Below are 22,734 nucleotides of genomic sequence, written 5' to 3'. Positions count from 1 at the left end.
TAAGCAAAAACCTAATTTTGGTCTCTAACCTGCATGGAATTTGTTAGGATTATAGTTCTAGGCTCTGTAATGCTATGAATTTTTTTCCCGTTTATTATAAAACCTGATCTTCATTAAAACATTTCAGGTAGAGGTATATATATTTATTTCCTAAAGAGTACAATAAACATACACTTTACAAAAAACTTTTTTTTCTCTTAGGGAACTGTCAGATTTTGATAAAGATGGTGCATTAACATTGGATGAGTTCTGTGCTGCTTTCCATCTAGTAGTTGCTAGGAAAAATGGCTATGATTTACCCGAGAAGCTACCTGAAAGTTTAATGCCCAAGCTGATTGATCTGGAGGACTCGGCAGGTATTTTTTTCTATCTGATAAGCGTTGAAAATAATATTAAAGGCAGTATATTATAGCTTTAGGAAATAAAATATATTTTGTTTAAATCTCGGTCATGTTGTTACAAGTTGCATTTGTAGATAGCCAGTCTGCATCTTACGCACACTAGACTCACAAATTCAAGTATATACACTCAAGCTTCCCCCCCAAAGAAAGAGAAAAGCAACAATTTAAATAGTGCTAGTGACTCCCCCGTCATTCCACTTACTCTGTTTATGGTCTGGTGAAAGTCTGTAATAGGAGGATGAAGCTGCTGTTCCATCAGTTACCATGTGTGTTGGCTGTAAGGGAGTTTTTGACTATTTCCAATTTTGGCATTATGCACCAATCTCAGAATGTTACCCTTGTGTAAGATGCTGGCCAACTGTATATACTGATTTTTTAATGCTAGAAATTATTTTCCTCTTAATATGAGCAGACAAGCAAGCTAAGCATCTGTTGAACTGTAGACTAAGGAGACCAGGACACTAACATCTTCTCCCTTCCTCCCTTGTATTAAAAAAAAAAGATTAAAATATATACTTTACTACCTCAGCATATATAGGGGTTTCATTCCCAAAACCCACGGATAATCAAATCTGCAGGGTCAGGGCATGGTAACCCTCAGAATGCAATCAGAGCTCTGCTCTGGTCATGTTTAGAGACCCTTCTGAGGGTCAGGGAGGCCATGTGCAGTCTCCCCAACCCTCAGGATGCCTCTGGAAAGCCAAAAATCGACACTTCTGGTTTTCAACTGAAGACCACAGAAGGCCTCCTGTGGGTCATTGCGCGTGTAAGGCAATCTTACTTTTGGGTATAAGTAATTGGGCATAAGTTATGTTTTCTTGAAGCCAAGGTGGCTCCCCTGAAGAACCTGGGAGAGAGAGTTATGTGGTTATGACCTTCAGTTACATGATGGACATTTTTACTTTACAACAGATAACTCCATTGCTATTACATAGACTGAGTCTCCAAGGAAGGAGAATATCTTTGAGAAAGAGGGAAGTTATCTTTGGAAGGATCCCATTCCTTGGATAAGGAATCCATATTCTCTCATGTGGAAGTTGATAGGGGGTGGGGTCTTAGTGAGTAACTTGAACATTAGGAACTTAGAGATATGGGTTTGCTGTACATGTATGCCGCACAGTGACTTGCCTTTTGGGTACAAAGGTTGCGGGTGTCTACATCTTCTCAATATAAGTAGATTGTAGAGTAGTGTAGGAGTAGAGTAGACTGTATTGGGGAGGATGCAGCAGTCATGGTGCACATTGGTACCATTGATGTTGAGAAACGTAGTTGGTAGGTCCTGGAAGCTAAATTAGGTTACTAGGTAGTATGTTGCAGGGCAGGACCTTCAGGGTAGTATTTTCAGAAAAGCTACCTGTTCTACACGTAGGTCCAGCTAGACAAGCAGGTCTCAACCTATGGATGAAATGGTGTCAGCAGGCAAGGTTTAGATTTGTCAGGTATTAAGGAATATTTGGGGACAAACTGAACATCTCCAAAAAGGAATGTCTCCACGTTAACTGAAACGAAATCAGAATGCTGATATTTAACATAAAGAAGGTGGCAGGGCAGCTTTTAAATTAACCTCTGTGGAAGCCAGTAGGAACTGGGCAGCATCTGGTTCATCCCAAAGCATCGAAATTGCAAATGTTCTAGATAACAGGAGTCAAACATAGGGTCCACAGTCCAGATACAGCCGGCGGAAGCTATTGATCTGCCCCCCCCCGTGATAATTGGGCTCTCCCAGAATCTCCATCAAGTGTTCTCATCTGCTGAGCTGTAAAGTGCTACATTGATAGAAGCAACACTACTCAAAGGGCAGGACTGGGAGAGCCTAATTATCATGGGGGACACCTATTCAGCAGTGCTGCTTCTGCTGTGGTGTCATTGCTGTAAGGAGGCCCATGTGATAATTGAACTCTCCCAGCGCTGCCCTTTCAGTATCCCCACTTCAGTCAAGGCACTGGGAGAGAGAGATGGAATGAGGTTTCAGAAGGTGAGGAGCGGTGTGGAGGTAGAGGCCTACCAAGAGTTGTGAGAAAGGGAGAAGGTGCTGAGGTACTGGGAGAGCCCAGTTATCATGTGGGCTGCCCTTTCAGGAGCACTCTTCTGCTGAGGAATCCCTTTGCAGAGCATCTTCCAGCTGCTGAGCTGCAAAGTTAAATGCCTTGGCAGAAGCACACTCCTGAAATGGTGATCCGTGTGATAATTGGACTGACCCATATCTTGAAAATATGATCAAGATTTGCACATTTTCTCTTCTGTCATTTGCAGCTAATGAGTTCCTAAGTGAGGGAAAAGTGCTTATTTCTGGTCGTCACCTGCTTAATGACATCAGTTCCTGCTTAATGACGTCACTTCCGGCCCTCAGCAGGCACCATGAATGCTATTCAGCCTGCTGTGTGAAACGATTTTGACATCTCTGTTCTAGATCATCCAGAAGGAGAGAGGGTACCATTTGGAAATGAGCGTATGTAAGATAGGAAAGTTGGTCAAAGAGTAAAAAGTTTCAGGGAAAAGGTGCATGCGAAATTTGAAATAGGATACAGTGAATAGATGTTTATATGCAACTGTCACAAGTCTCTGAGCCACGATGAGGGAACTGGAGTCACAGATATGGTAGCCATTATAGAAAACTGGTGAAGCAGTGGGAGATGGTTATTTCAAGGTAACAGTCCTTTCTGTTGAGTTTGTATGTAATAGAATCTAACAAACTAGATAACATAGGAGGACCAGTATTCTCTGCAGAATCACTGTGGATAGAAATACCAGGCCCACAATCATTTAGCTCTCAGAACATGCTGTTGTGCTTCTGACCAAAATGATGAGGATGATCTTAGCTTGGAAATCAGATCAGGATGGCATCCAAAAGAGGAAGTATTAACAGTAATAGATGACTTCAGTTGCCCTCATTTAGTAAATTCATGTTCGAAGAGAGAAAACGCCTAGGATATAGTAAACGACTGTTGCTTAGAACAGTTGGTCTTAGAACTTGGGGGGGGTGACCCTAGACTTAATTCTCTGTGACACTTAGGACTTAATACAAGTGTTGGGCAATTGGGAAACAGTGGCCACAGTACTATCCAGTTCAACATGCAGTACGTGTATTTGTTGGACTTCCTTGGAAACATTCCAAACATATTTGCATTCAAAAGTGGGGACTTCTCCAATAATGAAGTGATTGGAAAAGGAAGCTGAAATGAAAAATCAAGAGGGTCAAATCTGTTGAGTGTATTTTAAACCACAATAACAGAAACGGAACTAACAGTGCAATCCTAGTCATGTCTACTCAGAACTAAGTCCCATGGAGTTCAGTAGGACTTACTTTCAGGTAAGTGTCTAGGATTGCAACCTTAAATGTGTACTACTAAGAAGGAAAGACACAGTGAAATCCAGGAGGTTGCTGACGTAGCTCATGATTGAAGGCAAAAAGCTATAAAATGCTCGAAAGCTTCCTTCAGAAAATGGGAGCCTTGGCAAATGAGGAAGATAAAAGGAACCTGAAGACTGACGAAATAAATGAAAGCTGACAATAAGGGATGCAAAAAGAGTATGAGGCATGCATGGCTAAAAATGTAAAGAGAAACAATAAGCATGTCTTTAAATACATGAAAAACAGGAAACCTGCCAGGGTGGTAGTTGAGCCATTAGTTAATGAGAGAACAGAACATGAATATGGAATTTTCAGAGAAACTGAATGAATTCTTTCATCTGTCTTCATTACAGAAGCCATATGACAGCCACTCATGAGGGCAGCTATTCACTGACCTCAGGGAGGGAAGAACTGGATCAGATAGAAGTGACAAGGGATATGATTCTATAGCATGTTGACAAATTAAAGATTAAAACAATCACTGGATCCAGATGACATCCATCCAATAGATTTTAAGGAACTCAAATGTGAAATTGTTTATCTTGTTAAAAAAAATGTGACTTGCACTTTCAATTGGCCTCCATGCCAGAGGACTGAAAAGTAACCAATGTCACTCTGCTATTTAAAAAGGGATCCAGGGGAATCTGGGAATTTACAGATGCATCATTTTAATGCCTGTTCTGGGTAAACTGGTGGAAAACATAATTATATAATGTATGGAAGAGCAAACCTTGCTGAAGGAAAATTGACCTCGTTTCGTCATGGTTCCGGTGGACCACTTTTATGGATTAGTAAGTGGTGAAAGAATAGGAAACAGGGTCGGAAAAATGGGCAGTTTTCCTTATAGAGAGAATTAAGTGGACATCTCCTAGGATATATCTTGGGACCATTGCTTTTTAATTTGTTCATGTGCTCTGGAGTTTAGAGGTAAACAGGGAAGTGTTCAAATTTGCAGATGATGCTGGACTATTCAGGGTGGTGAAAACCAAAGCAGATTGTGAAGGTATCTAAAGGACCTATCCCAAATGAGTTAATCAAATAGAAGTATAAAGTGATGCACACTGGGGCAGAAATATACCAGCTTCTTGTATACAATAATGAGATCTGAACTGTCAATTATGAACTGGGAAAGAGATTGTAGGACCATTGTGGTAGCTTAGTGAAAGCAAACATTGACCCAGTGTATGCAGCTGTGAAGAAGACAAATTCAACTCTAAGGGTCATTAGGAAAGTGATCAGGTATAATACCGCTAATATTACATAGCCCATATAGAAGCTGACAGTGCAGCCACATTTGGAATACTTTGTCAGTTCTGGTCGACAGACCTCAAGGATAGTGTAAAGCAGGAAAAGACGCAAAGAGGATAACCAAAATGAACCAAAACCAAATGATAACCAAAAGGAACATCTTCCTTATGAGGAAAGACTACAGTAGAAAGGTACCAATCATATGACTACGTTCTGTGGCAATTGCCCTGTGCCTTGCAGGGGAATGGTGGCAGAATTGAAATATGGCTTTCTCTCCTGCTTGTGGGCTCCCTGAAGCAATTAGTAGCCCCTATTGGAAAGAATGTTGGGCTAGATGGGCACTTATCTGATTCTGTAGAGTTTTTCTTATGTATATATGAACAGTACTTATGAAAGTAAGAAATATTTCAATTGTTCATATTCTCCAGTATTTTTTGTTCAGAGAGTACTTCAGTATTTGTGGAATATACAATTAAATTGCAAGAATACTTTGATAGGTAAAATAGTAGTTTGACATAGGGTGTAAGGAAGTTATCACTTTGACAGTGCAAATATTTATCAAATAGAAGGTGTGCATCCTGTCTTACTAGCAGGCTTCCATAATAATTGAATGAGTCTGATGCTCAGAACAAATGATGGCTAGTAGTGTGGCTTTAACAGAAAGCTGTTGTACACTGATGCAGTGTTGATACAATATTCTTGGCTTTTACAGTGGTTCCTGTTTCAGAAGTGGGGGATCAGTCTGGTGAGGTAGGTTATGTAAGTTCACCAGCTGAAGCACCTCCAAGCAAATCGCCATCCATGCCATCACTAAATCAGACATGGCCTGAACTAAATCAAAGCAGTGAGGTGAGCAAAGTGTTTTTTTCTTGCTTCTGAATGTTCCTCATTTACGATCTAATGTGTACTGCAGTATGGCCTAGAGATGATGCTATGCCATGTAACACGGTCTGTCTTCTCTTTTTGAGAGTTAACTGCAAGTAAGGGAGAGCACTGGGATGCAGGTCTCTTGTTGTCTTGTGTGCTCCCTAAGGCATCTGGTGGGGCCACTGTGAGATACAGGAAGCTGGCCTAGATGGGCCTTTGGCCTGATCCAGTGGGGCTCTTCTTATGTTCTTAATTTGTATAGATGCCATTTATTCCTGTTTAGATTTGGTGGTATATCTACAGCTGAATCTTCAGTTACTTCTAGATGCAGCTTCACACATCTGTGATATATAGGTCAAAAAAACTTGATAGTAATATTGTCCATGCTTATGCAAAAGTCTCAAGTATTTCTGAAACCTCATTTGTTCCTAAGACTACTTTATGGGATCCTGGTCCATGGAAAATATTTGCAGGTTTTACATTGTCCTCTTTTAGTCTAATCAGCTACTGTTAAATGAACATAATCTCAATTCTGTGTTTATGATTTGAATAAAATTATCATCCAGTAATTGGAAAAGTGTATTCTAACATGAAAGAAATGTCTAGATAAGCGTATGCTAACCACATAATTGTATAAATGAGTAGTTTTAGGAAAACTCCGCAATTACAGCTGATTCCACAGAATACAGTATACAAAATAGCATTACCTACCTTAAGGGGGAGTGATGGACTTATTTAGTTGGATTTTTTAACTTAAGTTGTAGGGATAGATATTTATGTAACTATGCCATGCTAGTTTGATAATACAGGCCAACACACATTTTGCTTCGTTACACCAATTCCTGGGTATATTTGGAGTGCCAATTCCAAAAATGGCATCCGTTTTGTCCTATCACATCTAGTTTTGGAGACGTGGCATAGCCTCTTTAGTGAATGGTTCAGGCAGCTTCCTCATGAGGAAGCCTACACCATGATTCCTAGCTATGCAGGAACCGCTCATGGGATGACATGAGAGAGTATCTGAGAAGCAGTTTATTGCAGTGTTTTGATTTGACTAATAGTTGCTCACCATTCTGCTAACTGAGAAACATTAACATTTATTCTGAAATGTAATCTATCTTTCAAATCCTAGATCAAATCCTTAATTGCTTTGATGCTTGATTATTTGTCTTGTGGCTGTTTTTGTGTTGAGCTTGAGAAACTTATTTGGCATTTAGCTTTGTAACTGAGCATGTCCTATATCTTGTTGAAATGATTGTAAAGGCAGATTCCCTATTGATTTTACAGAGTTTGAACTTCAAATCCTTTGCATTGCTTTAATTATAAATTAAATATTCTCCACCTGCATAAAATGTACTAGAAACATTTTCAGGGATTGCATTGGCAAGTTGAACATGAATCTGATTGCAGTACTCCAATTCAAAAAGATAAACATTTTTGATATTTTAAAAGGAAAACATATTCATGATTTTGGAACAGCTGAGGTTCAAGAACAATGTAAACAAATCTCATAATTGATAGCAACATCAAATGTTCTAAGATGTTCTTATTTTCATATATGCTGTTTTTCATTTAAGGAAAGCCTCTAAATTTTGCTTACTTGCTTGTTTAAACCATACCATTCCTAAAGAGTCAGGTATTCCTAATTGCATTGAAAAATTATGGGAGAATCACTAATTATGCTTTTAAAATGTGTATTGCCAATTTTTGCAAATGAAACATCTGCCAGTGCAACCTCTGAACTATGCTTAATCTCCAGGGAACCTTTTACTCCATTTCTCATGCTGACTTGTCTCTCCTCTGTCTGTTCAGCAGTGGGAGACATTTAGTGAACGCTCCTCGAGCTCACAAACTCTGACCCAATTTGATTCTAACATTGCACCAGCTGATCCTGTAAGTCAATCACTTAGCTTGCTTGTTTGAAATTAATTTTATTAACTCTGAATTTTCATTAATTGTATTTTGCATGATTCTATAATGCTTGGTGGGAGTTATTTTTAACTGCTTTAAAATTATGACAGGAATTTGTGTGTAGCGCTTCAAATAATGAAATTGAGTCTTTTATTAATATATTCAATGTATTTGAATTCTGAATTTATTTTAGAGCAACACTCAGAATTCTTTAAAATCATGGAACTTGTTAGCTAGTTCTGCAGAAAAGTGTTAGAAATTAGAAGTTAAATTCAGGTTGATCACCCTGTATCTGGAATGCTCTGAAATCTGGAATGCTTTAGTGCATAGACATTTTTACAAACTTCTAATAATTGTTTTGTGTGCCAACTGGAGCAAGCTGGCACAGCGCAGTGCATGCTAGGATACTATCCAACTGAAATCTGAAAGTTTGTAGTGCACAGATATGTATTTTACTTTAAAAAAACATGTTTTGTGCCTCAGTGGGAGCCAGCCAGGATAGCACAGTGCATGCTAGGGTGCTAACCAGCAAGGGTGGCACAGAAGGAAGCACAGAACCAAATGGGCAGCATAGGGGGCCTTGCAGGGGTTGATGGGAAGGGGCGAGCCAGGGGCTTCACCCACACCAGACAGCACATTGCAGACCATTCCGATGGGAGGTTCATTCTTTGCCTACAGGAAGCAGGTTGCTATCCCTAAAATACATGTGTATCATGTTTAATCAAATATTCTAAAATCCAGAAAATTTTGAAATCCAGAACACTTCTGGTCCCAAGAGGTCCAAATAAGGGATACCCAGCCTGCATGTCGATTTGCTAAAGGCCATGATTAGCAGGGATACCAGGATCATCTGGTTCTCCCACATCCAGATTCATCCCTTTGTCCGTTACACTCCATTAGGTATAGGCATAAATGTCTTTGTATACCTCTCATAATTGCATGCATGAACCACTTATTTCTCTGTGATACATCTCTTCTTTGTGCAAGCCCACATGGAGAAGTATCTCTTATTTGTATGGCTTACAGTGGCTATGAGTGCAACAGCATGCAGTTGGAAAGAAACCTTTTAGAGAAAATACGTAACTTGTAGCTTCAGATGTCATACTGGTCCTAAGAGAAACGGTCTAATTATTACATCCTCTGATTTCCCATCAGTACAGTACAGTATTTCTTAAACTTGATGTCCTTCTTGCAGACTTCCTTGGATATATCCAATCCACTGACATGGCTTCAGTTTGTGTTTTCATAGAATCTGTGCACAGCTGTAGTTTATGCTGCTCAGTTTTGAGCATAAGAATTAATACAGTAGGGCACAAACATCATCACAGAAAACAATCTCATATTCCCTTTTGAAACCAACTGAGGGAGGACATAATGGGACTGTGGTGGCCAGAATCTTTCATAAGTTCTCTGACTTTCTGCAGCTTCTGTGATTATTATAGCTGTTTGACTGAAATGCTAAACCCCTTCTCCAAGGAGGAAAGTGTCTTGGCTCTGTTGCAGAATATTTTTGTTTCCTGTATCTGTGCATCCCTGGGGTGCCTGCTCCACAGTTTGAGAACCACTGCCCCAGAGTACCAAACTTTTGGGAATTCATTTCAAAGTCATTGCGATTGTCTTATTTCCAGACTCTGCTTTTCTTTTCCATAGAATGCATTTCTGCATGTTTGTGTGTTTTCAGAAGTAATAGCTAGCTTTGAGTGATAACATGTGCCCCTTTACAAGTAGTACACAGCAAGGCAAAAATAGCCCTGCTAAAGCCAGAAGCATAGGGATTGGTAGGGCAAACTCCTCTCACTCAATACAAATTAATGATTATTGCACATCAGCCCTAGAGCAGTTTAGAAACATTTATAACATTGTTTGAGCAGAATGGTGAAATTTTAGATATTTGATTAGGAAATGAATCTTTTCCTGGTAGTGGCTTGTACTATTCAGAGTGGAAACTCCTTCAAAGTTTGATATGTTTCCACATCCCTAGCTAGCAAGAGAGATGCCATCCTCTGCGTGGAGATCACAAATGAATAAAGCTGACCTAAGGCACATGATTATAAAAAGTCACTGTTAAATCATACATGAAGTTTCAAGAGATGTAAATCTATACTTGACTTACAAGTAATTGTACACCTGGCTTAAATTAATAGATGTTGTTTCGCTGTAGCATAAGGGTAGGGTTGCACATTCACTTTGGAGCTGTTTTTTGTCTCTGTGGTTCTCCCACTACACAGGCAAAGTATATGAAGCACACATGCTTGACCATTGCATTTCTTTATGGTGCAAGTCAAACTCACTATTTGGTAATACTGTAAATAGAAACATAATGTTGAATCAATGCTTACACTTTGCATGTGTTCCCTTCTGTATGGTGGAAGCAACAGACAAAATTGGAACAAAACCAAATGTCACACTGTACCTGAAAGAGTGTATGAAGCTGCTCAGCTTAGAGCAATTTATTGGTTTAATGTTATCTCTCTATATCCTAGGACACTGCTATTGTTCATCCTGTTCCTATTCGAATGACTCCAAGTAAAATTCACATGCAGGAGATGGAACTTAAAAGAACTGGAAATGGTAAGATTAGTTGCTAATAATTGTTCCTTTAGAATAGGGGTGTCCAAACTTTTTGGCAGGAAAGCCACATCATCTCTCTGACACTGTTGGGTGCCAGGAAAAAAAGAATTAATTTACTTTTAAAATTTACATATATGAATATATTAGAGATGGAACTTAAATGGATGAATGAACTTTCCTTTGCTGCCTCTGCTGCTTTACAGATGTGAAACAGCAAGCAGTGAAGGGAGCCCTCTGCCCACAGCTCACACAAGAGGGCCAGAGGCTCATTGGGCCGGATTGGGGGTCCCCAAGGGCACAAATGGCTCCCCGGGTCAGGGTTTGGGCACCCCTGCTTTAGAATAATGTGTGAAGAAATAAACATTAGTCTTCACAAGTAAAATTAATCCTTAATAATTGGATTGAATTCAAAATTGCATTTGTTTCAGTATCTATTTAGGTAATTAGTCCTAAAAACATTACTATCTTTATCCTGTTGATTTTAATTGATGTGTTTAGAGTGAATTGTAGCCTCCATGGTGTACCTTTATATTGTATGTATAAGATTTTCTTGAGCAGATTTTGACGCTGGAAAAAGTTGGGGAATTTGGACTGAAGCCTGGTGATTGCTTGGGGTGTTTAAAACTACTGTAAGACCATGCTATCCAAGTTTAAAAACTGGCAGCAAAGTTTATTTTTGAGACTCAAGTTTTTTTAATGGAAAACTCTATAAAGCAATATATGTAGAGATGGTGTTATACATATAAATAGGGTTGAAGAACAGGTATAACTTGTACTGGAAAAGCTTTGTTGAGCTGTTGAGAATTTTTATACTGTGTTTCATACTGCATTGATGAGGGAATTTGAGAATAGATTTGGGAGTGTGGTTTTTCATGCATCATTTCCTACCGTTTTAACATTACTTTCTATAATGTGACTTAAATCCTTAAAAATGTAGCATTTAAAGTTTTCTGGTGCTAGTACCCTCTCAGCATTAGCTAAAATTTGCCATCAAACAGGATGGGGAGATAAATGTGTTGATATTAAATACATATATTCTTTCTCTAGATCTTACAAATCCTACAAGTCCTTTACTTGTGAAATCACCAGATCTTGCAGAAGAAAGTAAACTGAGTTCATCTGTAAAATTTGTAGGTGGAAATTCAGTTGGTAAGTATCAGTGTTCGCTCCTCAATAGAATGACAACCTATTTTAGTTAACTTTAGCCTAACCCTAACTTGGCTGTCGTACTGTATTGTTTCTTTAAAAGTGACTTATACCACTTTATCTGGTGCGTGCCTGTGTGTAAGAGATGGTTGTATTCAAGGCTATTTTTTGATAGCCTAGTCTTTCATCCAGGCTAATCAGGTACAGAACTAGAACAAGTTGTGATTTTCTATTCTGCTTCTAGGTAAAAGAGTAAACATATATTTTTCTCCGGAAGAGTTTTCTAGAAGTTAGTTTACGTGACTTGCTTCCCTTTTTGAGCAGTCTGAATTACTTTCATACATAAGCTTATTGCAACATAAAGGTTAAACTATTTTGTAATGTTTTGTAATGTGTGCTTCTTTGTGTATGTGTGAATTGAAAAGCTAGTACATTCAGAAGTTCAGTCCATGTGTGCAGTGTGGAGAAAAACTGTACTCTGTACTTTTAAATTTTACAAAACACACATTTATTTTGATAGATGTTTCAACAAGAACATTAAATGTGTGAAGTAGTCCTTAAGAACATATACAGGTTGGCCCCCAGTATCTGCAGGGGTTCCTTTCTACTGAGGGCATCCCTGGCCCTCAGAATGCCTTTTAAAGGTATAAAAATGTCGCTTCCGGTTTCCCCAAGAAACTGGAACTCACATTTTCTTTTGCCTGAAACAGGCATTCTGGGCCCCACAGAGGCCACTGGCAGACATGCACAGTCCTAGAACATCCTCTGGGCACAAACAGAGCACAGCTCTGGTCGAATTTGGAGAGTCCAGGTGAGCCCCCCATGGATAATGAACCCATGGATAATGGAATCTGCTGATAACGATGGCCACCTGTACAAGATGTACTTTTCAGCTATCCTTTTGCCCTCAAGGACCACTACACATATTTCAAGCTCTCACTGCTCCTGTTCTAGCAGGAATATGTGCAAATTCTTCTAACCAAGGGTATATTCATGCCCCTTGTGAAGTGTCAGTTGCACAGTATGTTGGTATGCACTGTCGTGAAGTCATGTGACTAGAAATATTTAGGATGATTGCAACTACACCACCTGGTGTCTGTGTCAACTAGGTCTTACAGCTAGGGAGCTGAAAATAGTTAAAGTGCATTTTCCACTCTTCCAGTGTGCATATATAGGTGGAATAGGAATTCTAAATGTGAAAATAAAAAAAAAGCAGGGTTGGCAGTTACTTTTGATCAATTCAAAGTAAAACAGTAAGATCCAGAAAACGTGAAGACCAGATTTATCGTATGAAAATGCTTGTATGGAAACTTGTGCTAAGAAAATTGAACAATTATATGTCATGTCCAGTACACTCTCTTAATTGCTGAACTCATAAACTTTATAATTCTGTGTAGTAATCTAAATCAATGAGCAGGGTGATTGGATTTTTTTCTTCTACCAGCAGATGGTTACAGCAGCTCAGATTCCTTTACTTCAGACCCAGAACCTATTGGAAGCACTGTAACTAGACAACGGTAATTACTTGCTTAATATTTAGGGTACTAAAGTAGTCTGTCTTCTTCAATCTATCCCCTGGAACATATATTTGTATTAGTCTGACAATCACTACTTCATGTATGTTATATAACTGTAATTCATTGTTCTTGAAGAGCTGTGTTCTGGCTGTGTGTTGCTGGTGCTCAGCTAGTGGATCGGAACTGACGAGTTGTAACACAAACTAAAGTGTTTGCTTCAGTAGTGGTACCATACTATTTTTTTCAGAAAAATAGCAGGGAAAAGAGAAAATAGGTGACCGTACGCAGAGAAATATTTGCTTAATTTGTATTGAAGGAGAAAATTGGATGCATATTGTTAAAAAAATTAGAAGGGGAATCCAATGTTACTATTTGGATTAAATCTGGTTCCTGTGTGTAAAGTGACTGTATAGATATCTATTACATGCAGATACATGTCTATACTGTACTTGTTATACCTTTTTAACATATATGTACCTTGATGTACCTTTTAAAGTACAACACAGCTTTTCTGTTCCATTAGTAAGCAGTCTTTGTGAAACAGTAATCTGTGGCTATGTGTATAAGCTCTCAGACAATTCATAGGTAACATGAAAGTGGACTTTTGAACTTCTAACAAGCAGCACTGAAAAACATCTTTTCCTGCTTTGGAAAGTTGCTCTATTTCACAGTTGTATGTTAGGACTTAAAAGTGGCCTATCCCAGCCCTGAAGCTACATTTTGGTTAGGATTGAGATCTTGGTCAGGCTTTTCTTTGGTCCTGAGATTAATGCTTCCATAGTATTAGGTACTTTTGTAGGTTTATCACCATTATTTAATTTAGTAGTCATAGTATATGAAGAGTTCCTTTCTTTTACTTTGCAGCCTGAAATGAGGTTGGGCAACATATAGCCCCCTGGTCAGAAATCTATCCACAGGGTTGACTTAGAACACTGGAAATTATGTGTGGTGTCATTAAATTTCTAGTCTCTTTTAGTGTCATGGAGAGCTGTAACTTATGCTGGCAGTATATCTGAAAGATCTACTGATCCCAAAACTGTTTTCCAGTATCACCACATATAAAACAGCTCCCCCACTTTTAAAAATGTTGAAGTATAATATAGTTAAAGGATGCCCTGTACTGCAGGTATTTGTTTATTGTAGTTAGTGAAGAAGAAATCATAGTATGCTAGGAATTGTTTTCTGAAAACAAATGCGCTATCACTTTCATATCTGTTTGATGAAAGTGGTTAACAAATAATGTCTAAGTGGGACCCTGTAATAGAACAAGGTGCCCATTCTCCCAAGTCCAACTAAGAAGTGCAAACATGTTCTTTGGATTATGACCTGCCACCCACAATACAACATACTTTTCAATGATCTTCAGTTAGTTTTGAAATCCACCTCTTTAAAGAACGAACTACTAGTAAGGAATTGGTTGCTGCTCTGTTCTGAGAGATAAGCATATAGGGGTTGAGAGTTACAATTTGCAATAGAATTTCTGTAGTTCCATTGTTTTTCAGGTCACATTCAGGGACATCTCCAGATAACGCTGCTCCACCTCCACCACCACCAAGGCCTCATCCCTCTCACTCACGATCATCATCTTTAGATATGAACAGGACTTTCACAATTACTCCAGGTAGCTGCTGTTAGATTTTTGTGTTAAAATTATTAAGTAAATTCCGTGTGTGTTTTCTCATATGTGCATTTTCAGAGCAATGCAGATATTTTTTGCTGCACTGTATAAAATGGTTTTTCTTCAGCTATGCCCATATATTCATGTGCACCTGCCAACATGCAGGGCACGTCATTAGTCTGACTAAGCAGGTTTATGTCCCAGTCTTGCCCTCTGCCACTTGCACCCGTGCAGCCACATCAGGGAGACATGCATTGTGTCGTATTGTGAGGGGGTGTGCACTCAGTATGCCTCCTTCAATGTAAGGGAACTTTTGTTCTCTTGCCTCATGATAAGTTCCCTGGTGCCCTGTGGGTCTCCTCAGACCTATACCAGCTCTATTGCTGGCGTAAGTTTGAGGATACTAAACAGACAGCATAGCTTGAACTGAGGTGTCTTGGATTCAGCCTGCGCATTTGCTGCTGACAGCCAGGTCCCTGCCCCTGTCCTCTCCTGATCCACCCAGTAACTCCCTCTGTTCTACCCCTCCCTTCCATGACATGCCCCCACCCGCATCAGTGTACAGCACCAGCCTAGTCCAGTGGCCACAGCAGTGCTACTCCAGTGCTGCTACTGCTTTGCAGCAGTAGCTCAGAATGACGATGGTACACTGCATGACATCACAAAGCCATTTCTGATAGCAGAATTCTGTCTCGCTGTTGTAGAGCAGCCTATAGGATCCGGCTGTCAGTCTATGTAAGCTCATAGCACAATAAATCTAGAAATCAATGTAATTCAGGAAACATTTACCCAAAAGATAAATACAGCTAGTAGAAAGCGCTTCTCTTGAGGTGCAAACTGGATAAGGCATGTTCAGGTGATACTGAAAAGTCTTCACCTGAACTGACCCATAATGAGTTTAGAAAAGATCACTTTTCTCAGTTCCTGATTCTGAACTTTGTTGAGAAGAAGCTGTGTAGGGTAAGGTGCTTAGCTAAAACTAATGTTTTTTGTAGGTATAGAGGCTAAAAATATTGCAGCTCAATTCTAAGCTGCTCAGAAATATGTGCTCAGAAATAAGAGCCCAATCCTAAACGGTGCTCGCTGGCTCACTGACGGAGTGCACTGTCGCAGATGTGCCGAAAAACACCTCTGTGAGCCTCAGCACCAGAGCTAACCCAGCACTAGCGCCAGTGGAAAGCCAGTGCTGCACCACTCAGTAGTCGCCTGAACTTCTGGGTGGTGGGGGAAAGGCAGTGGGGAGGGAGCAGGGCGGGACCAATGGAGTTTAACTCCACTAGATCCTGAGCTCTGTGTCAGACCCTGCAGCCCAACATGGAGCTTTCAAATTCTGCGGCAGCTCCAGAGCTGCCATAGAATTGAGTAGCCCCATTATGGGACTTTCTTTACTCAGGGAAAAGCAAAGAATGTCCCCATCTCCCAAGGAAGCAGCAGCGGCTACCCAGGGTGCACTGGATGCCGTGTCAGCTGTTTTTGTCGCAGCACTAGCCCTGTTCACTCAGGATTGGGTTGTTTGTTTTTAGTGAAGTTTGGTTCCAAATAAATATATTATAAATTAAAGCCTTAGGCATTTAAATAACTTTCTCAGTTAAATGGAACTTAAAACAGTTTGATCGAACAGTGTCCCTTACAATTTTGGAGTAAGATTATAAGATCACAATCTGTGATGTTGTTGTGTAGTTAGACCTTATGGTTTATACATCACTTTTGAAAACATTTTAAATCACAGGAATGTGTCTGAACATTTCTAAGTAAATGTGCAGATTGTTGAAGAGTTGTCTGCTGTATTTACCTGCATTTTTGAAAATATTGTAGTTTGCCTTGAGTGCAGTATGGTTGGGACGGCATTTAAGACTCAAAGTAGTTTGAGTAGAATACTTTGCCTGTTTAAGGCAGTGTCTGTAATGTGAAAATTCATGGGAATGCTATATGATTAGTCAGATTCACTTTCTGGTGTGGGTGTGACACCAGAACCAGGGGACATCCACTCAAATTGAGTGTTGGGAGAGTTAGGACACACAAAAGAAAATATTTCTTTACTCAGCGTGTGGTTGGTCTGTGGAACTCCTTGCCACAGGATGTGGTGATGGCGTCTAGCCTGGACGCCTTTAAAAGGGGATTGGACAAGTTTCTGGAGGAAAAATCCATTATGGTTTACAAGCCATGATGTGTATGTGCAACCTCCTGATTTTAGAATTGGGCTATGTCAGAATGCCAGATGCAAGGGAGGGCACCAGGATGAGGTCTCTTGTTATCTGGTGTGCTCCCTGGGGCATTTGGTGGGCCGCTATGAGATACAGGAAGCTGGACTAGATGGGCCTATGGCCTGATCCAGTGGGGCTGTTCTTATGATTTGTATCTTGAGTTGTCGGTTGTGCAAGCAGCTTATTCTGGTGCACCTTGTTTTTTTCTGCTCTCTGCTTGTGGCACACTTTGTGGCCTAAATTACATGGGCTCTTCTGTAGGGTGCTGATGGAAGAGCACCTTCTCTTTGAGATAAGGCTTTTGAACCGCATGAGCTTTCTGTCCTTTTAAATCCTATGTAAAAATACAACTGAGAAATAGTGCTTCAGTTGAATCCTAGTTGATGTATTCAGTTTGGTTTTTAAATAAAGTTTAAGAATTATCAAGAACTAATTTGGCTTTTCTGTTTTGTAGGTCAGCAGCAGCCTGGAGTGATTGCCTACCCCCCTGCAGTGCCTCCAAGACCTCAGCCCTCACAGGTGATATTTTTTTATTTCTATTAAAGTTATAAATTGTTAGTATCTTCTGGTAGCATTCTTGTTGTGATTGCACAAGGATTTTAACTGTACTTGCATGCCCCAGTATATGCAGGGGTTCCGTTCCACAACCTCCCTATGGTTAACTGAAACCACAGATACAAGTGAACTGCTTCCCACCCTCTGGAGGTAAGGGGAGCTCTGCTCCCTTCACCTCCAGAGTTCTCTGAGCCCAGCAGAGGCTGTGCACATCCATCTGCAGACTCAGACTGAGCCTTAGAGGTAAAAAAGATCACTTCCAGTTTTTTGCAAAACAGGAAGTGATGTTTCTAATGTCTTATAAAGCAGTGATTCTCAAACTTTTAGCACCAGGACCCACTTTTTAGAATGAGAATCTGTTGGGACCCACCAGAAGAGATGTCATGAACAGACGTAACATCATCAAGCAGGAAAATGTTTAACAATCCTAGGCTGAAATCCTACCCACACTTACCCAGGAGTAAGTCCCTTTAGTATCATTGTTAAAAGAATATACATAGTAGCTTGTTAAATGTATAGGTTTGTGACATTTCCCCAAATGTAGTCACATACCATAGTAGCAGCAAATCTAATATATTAAAAATAAAATATCAAAATGAATGGGGACCCACCTGAAATGGGCTCACGACCCACCTAGTGGGTCCCGAACCACAGTTTGAGAAACACTGTTTTATAATATAAAGCATTGGGAAGCCACAGGGAAGCCACAGGGCTCATAAGGCATTAAAAAGTACTTCTGGTTTTTTTTAAAAAAAAAAAAGCCCACACACAACACGGAAGTAATGTTTTTAATTTAAGCCTCACTTTGAGCCTGGTAGAGACCACAGACAGATGTGTGTGGCCTCTGCTGGGCTCAGAGGACCCTCCGGAAGTGAAGGGAGCAGAGGTGAGGGGAGCATTGTTCATATAAATGATGGAGTCGCCTCAGAAAATGCATACACATTTCAGACAATACCTTTTCAGTGTCAGGTCCAAAGCTTTCAAAGACAATGGAATATATTTAAAAAGCTTTCAAACAGCAAAATCCTAGTACAATACATTTTGTAGTAACAAAAAAGGTTTTCTTAATATTGAAGTAAACTTACCTACTTAGACAATTTTATTAGTTTGTTAGTAGACTTTTCAGAAACACAAAAGTAATCTGCATTGTTGTCCATCTTATTGTAGGCTGGAGGTCATGTTCATCGCCCAGCAGATGCTGAAGGTCTAATAGCTCATACCAGTACCTCACCTCAACAAATACCAGAACAGCCAAACTTTGCAGATTTTAGCCAGTTTGAGGTTTTTGCTGCATCGGGTGTAAATGAAGAAGAAGAGGAAGAAACTGAGAAACACTCAGAAGTTTTGCAGGTCTGTACAGCATTATTATGTAGCATTGCATGTTAAAATGTAACTGCTGTTGTACTGTATTAGCCTTACTGATTACAACTCCCAGATTTTTTTGTTTCACTAGTTTGCCAAAGGACTTGTCACTCCCTTCAATTCTTATAAGTTGCCAAGAACAATACAACCCTAACACTGATTTGTTCAACTAAATATTTCTCTAACAGATATAGGCCAGGATCCAAAGAGCGACGTTAGATAGACCCAAGGTCACATCCACTTCACTTACTTAAACAGGTCCCTGTGCCATGCCATAAACATATCTTGAAATTCTGTCAGTTACGAAAGCAGCTCACCATGTGACATGCAGCACTTGTTGGGTGATTCTCTTGGACTCCAAACATAGTAAATATTTAACATTTTATATTTAACATCAGAAGCATGTTTTTTATTGAACACTTGGACTTGCTTTCATAGATATCTAACAGAATGAGAAGGTCTGTGGTCCAAAAGAAATAATTGGAAATGCAGCTACTTTTTTAAAAAAAATTTTTTATCCTACCTCTGGGTTCTACTAATCCCTTAGAGCAACCTACACTTTTTCCCCACACAAAAATTCAGGGAACAGGAGAGTTCAAGGTCCAAATGAAATTTAGCACCTTTAGTAGTCAATACAGCTCCATAATTTGTACAGTTATGTACTGGGTATATAATTAAATGAATATCCAAAAGAGAGATGTAACATTAGTCTGCAATCTTCCCTATCTTTTGAGAGAGTACTTTAGGTGGCTGCTTGTATGGTTATAATCTAACCTTTGGAATAACCACCAGGCGAAAGAGAGAATCATTCACATAGTTGTGAACAAAGCATCTGCTGAAGAGTGATTGTAGTCCTTTACTTCTTGTTTTATAGGTGGAGAAACCATCTGATTCTGCAGGACCTCTCAGAGTTGCCAAAGGAGATGGAAGACTTGAGGACAAAGCACCTTCTAGTACCCCTGCAAATGTGGTATATAAGATGTGCAACTACCTACTTAACTTTGAAACTAAACTTTACAAAATGTATTGGGTAGCAGTACGGAAAGCCATATGGCTGTGAAAGTTCATAGTAGTTTTAAGTAGACTGTTAAATAGAAAATTTTCTAAAAGTAAAAAAATGGAGTCTCGTAGCACCTTAAAGATTAGACTCCCTGTTGGGTTTTCTACAACAGATTAGCATGGTTACTCCTCTGGAAGTATATAAAATAGTGATTTTTAGCTAGAAACCATTGTGAGTGGAAGTGTGCCCAACTATATACTAAAAGTGGTCATCCAAGATTGCTAGCATGTTTCCTGAAGTATCAAAAGCTGTGAGTGGGACTCTCTAGTAAGAAGGAACTGTGAGCTTCTAAATGGCCTTGGTAGGTTTTTTCCTCTCTTATCTAAGAAGCTTCTGTTTTTTAGCTTGCTGTAACTAGAGGTGATGATGACAGTAATTGTTTGTATCCTAACCTCATGAAGAGCACACCTGTGTCATCAGAAACGCCTTCTGCTCATCTTATCATTAGTGTTTGATTTGTGATGGCTTGGCGACTGTTTGTTGGCACAGTTCCGAAGTGATAAACATGCATATGTAAACATGCCCTGTGTTTCTCAGTACTGTCCTGAATGGTACATTCACATTTGTCCTATATATTCGTCATCTGAAGTACAAGAATTGTTGAAATCTTGTCTACTACCTTCTACTAGCATTGCTCACACTCAAGTCCTTGCTATATTCTTGCTGCTATTCAGCTTTTCTCCCTTTAGCTTGCAGCATCTTGGTGCTAGATTTCTGTACTTTGTAAAATAGAGAGAATGAGTTAACAACTTTGGTGTGCCTGTGTACGAAGGTCCTGACACTGTTGGCTATGCTGATTCTCAATATTTTTTCAACTCCATCACAACCGATGAACTTGCATAATTTCTATCTTGGACATAGGTCTTTATTTACCCTAATTATTTACCCCAAGTGAAGGACTTGACCATGATTTTTTAAAAAAAGGTTTTGATGCTTCTCATCAAATCTTAATAATCAGCAGTGTTGATACGTGCTGTAATCATGAGGAAACTTTTTAAACAAAAGAACAAACTACAGAGAAGTTTGTCTGAGACTGTCATTGGTCAGTTCTCGTAGGATTGAGACTACAAGACTACGGCAGACCCACAACTCGCCTTTCAGTTCAAAGAGTTATAAACTTCTTTGATCATCTGCCACCATGCACCCTTTTTGACCATGCTTTCTAAGCTGGGGATGGGGAGGAAGAGTGATACCTGGCAGACACCAGTTAACCTCTCTGACCTTGGCCTAGGTGATGGACAACTAACTTCCCCTTCTCTTTTGAGAGGCAATTGTAGAGCCCATGCATGGGCTGCCCAAGCTGAACTGCTGCTCACTAACTAACCCACACCAGTTCACATGTGGGTGCACCACCATACCCCACACAACCACTGCATGTTGGCGTGTGCACACATCTCACCACTTTCATCTTCCTGTTCCAGTCTGCTGCTACTTTGTAAATTGGCTTGGTGGAGAAAACCCTAGGAAAATAGCCTAGACTCTGCCAGCCACTTCACAAGAAGTGGTGGTGGAGCTAGGTAAGCCCTCCCCATTCTCTTTTTTTGTGTTCTCTGAGTGTGCAGAAGCGGATGGGGATTCCACACACTGGTTGTCGCATCTAAACCAAGTGTTGGTGCCTAAACATGCTGCATTCATGCTCCTGTGCACTGCAGTCCTAGAACATAGATCCCTGTTGCATTAATGTTGCATATGTAGACATCTCAAATCAGTTTAAGCATTGCACTGGCTGCACGTTATTCCACAAAAACTGAGTTTTTTTAAAATGCTTGCTGTCACTTTTAAATAGGCTTAAATCAGCCATTTTCAACCCTTTTCAGCTCATGGCACACTGTTAAGGCACATTCCCAGTTTTTTACTTACATTAAATTACTACATTACAATTAATTTTTAATTAATATAATTAATACAATTAAATCATTACATGACAAAGGGCACAATCCTACCCAGCTCTACTCAGAAGTAAGTCCTATTTTGTTCAATGGGGCTTACTCTCAAGAAAGTGTGGTTAGGATTACAGCCAAAGGCTAGGGGGGCACATTGGGGGGGGGAATGTGCCTGTGGGACTTACTTCTGAGTAGACATGCCTAGGATTGGGCTTTTGGTTGCACTCTTTTTTCTGAAACACAGGAACAGGCAATTGGCACTTCTCTCTCCTCCTCTCCCCCACCCACCCCCTCCCACAGGCACATCCCCCCCACCTCTCATAATTGCAGTTAACACCTCTCCTACTGTCCCTCCCCTCACTCATCCCCACCTTCCTTGCCTTCTCTCCAATTCTCTCCAATTGCCTGCTCCTGTATTTCAGGAAAAAGTGTTACCAAAAGCCCAATCCCAGACGTGTCTACTCAGAAGTAAGTCCCATTATAGTCATGGGGCTTACTCCCAGGAAAGTGTGGATAGGATTGTGGCCCAGTGCACTTCCTCTGAAAGGCAAGGCAGGGAGGCTCACTTTGGGGAGCTGCAGGTAGCTGTGGCAAGGAGAAGGGACTTTGCTGAACTCTCAGCCAGCCCATTCTTAGGCTGGTGGACTCAGCAGACAGGAAGGTGGCTTCCTACCTGCTTGCCTGCCTCTGACTCCCTCTGCCCAGACCTCCTCCAGGCTCCTTGGGCTGCCCAATCAGCATGCTGGGCAGGCAACAACGGACTTCATAACCAATCCTAGGCATGTCTACTCAGAAGTAAGCCCCATAATAGTCAACAGGACTTACTTCCAGGTAAATGAGGATTGGGTTGCAGCCTTCCTCTTGCTCACAGCAGGAGATGCAAAGCAGCGGCTGCTCCTTTTTGCAGCTGCAGTGTGAGGATCAAAGCAGCCGCTTCTCCCACGCGCAGCTGCTGTCTGCTGCCTGCTTCCTCTGGTCCCGCGGCACACCTGAGGCTGGCACAGAGGTTGAAAACCGCTGGCTTAAATAAATAAAATAG

The 22,734-nt window shown here is 40.3% G+C and overlaps 1 protein-coding gene across 8 annotated transcripts in view; it reads left to right on the top strand.

Moving 5' to 3' along the window:
* Positions 1–22,734, top strand: part of REPS1 (RALBP1 associated Eps domain containing 1) — a 70,861-nt gene that overhangs the window by 33,903 nt on the left and 14,224 nt on the right. For 5 of the 8 annotated variants that reach the window (XR_010793775.1, XM_066615135.1, XM_066615156.1 and 2 more), the window contains exons 8-17: positions 202–356; positions 5,714–5,850; positions 7,681–7,761; positions 10,263–10,350; positions 11,398–11,499; positions 12,941–13,013; positions 14,516–14,634; positions 17,290–17,354; positions 18,558–18,740; positions 19,627–19,722. Coding sequence is in view for 7 of the 8 variants with exons in the window: in XM_066615135.1 (XP_066471232.1) it covers positions 202–356; positions 5,714–5,850; positions 7,681–7,761; positions 10,263–10,350; positions 11,398–11,499; positions 12,941–13,013; positions 14,516–14,634; positions 17,290–17,354; positions 18,558–18,740; positions 19,627–19,722 (1,099 nt within the window). In the remaining variant the exon portion in view is untranslated. The remainder of the gene's footprint in view (positions 1–201; positions 357–5,713; positions 5,851–7,680; positions 7,762–10,262; positions 10,351–11,397; positions 11,500–12,940; positions 13,014–14,515; positions 14,635–17,289; positions 17,355–18,557; positions 18,741–19,626; positions 19,723–22,734) is intronic. The other 3 variants (XM_066615147.1, XM_066615173.1, XM_066615165.1) reach the window with 3 other exon arrangements.

This window comes from Tiliqua scincoides, chromosome 1, assembly GCF_035046505.1.
Source record: "Tiliqua scincoides isolate rTilSci1 chromosome 1, rTilSci1.hap2, whole genome shotgun sequence".
Lineage (NCBI taxonomy): Eukaryota > Metazoa > Chordata > Lepidosauria > Squamata > Scincidae > Tiliqua > Tiliqua scincoides.
This window is presented reverse-complemented; position numbering and strand designations above follow the sequence as displayed.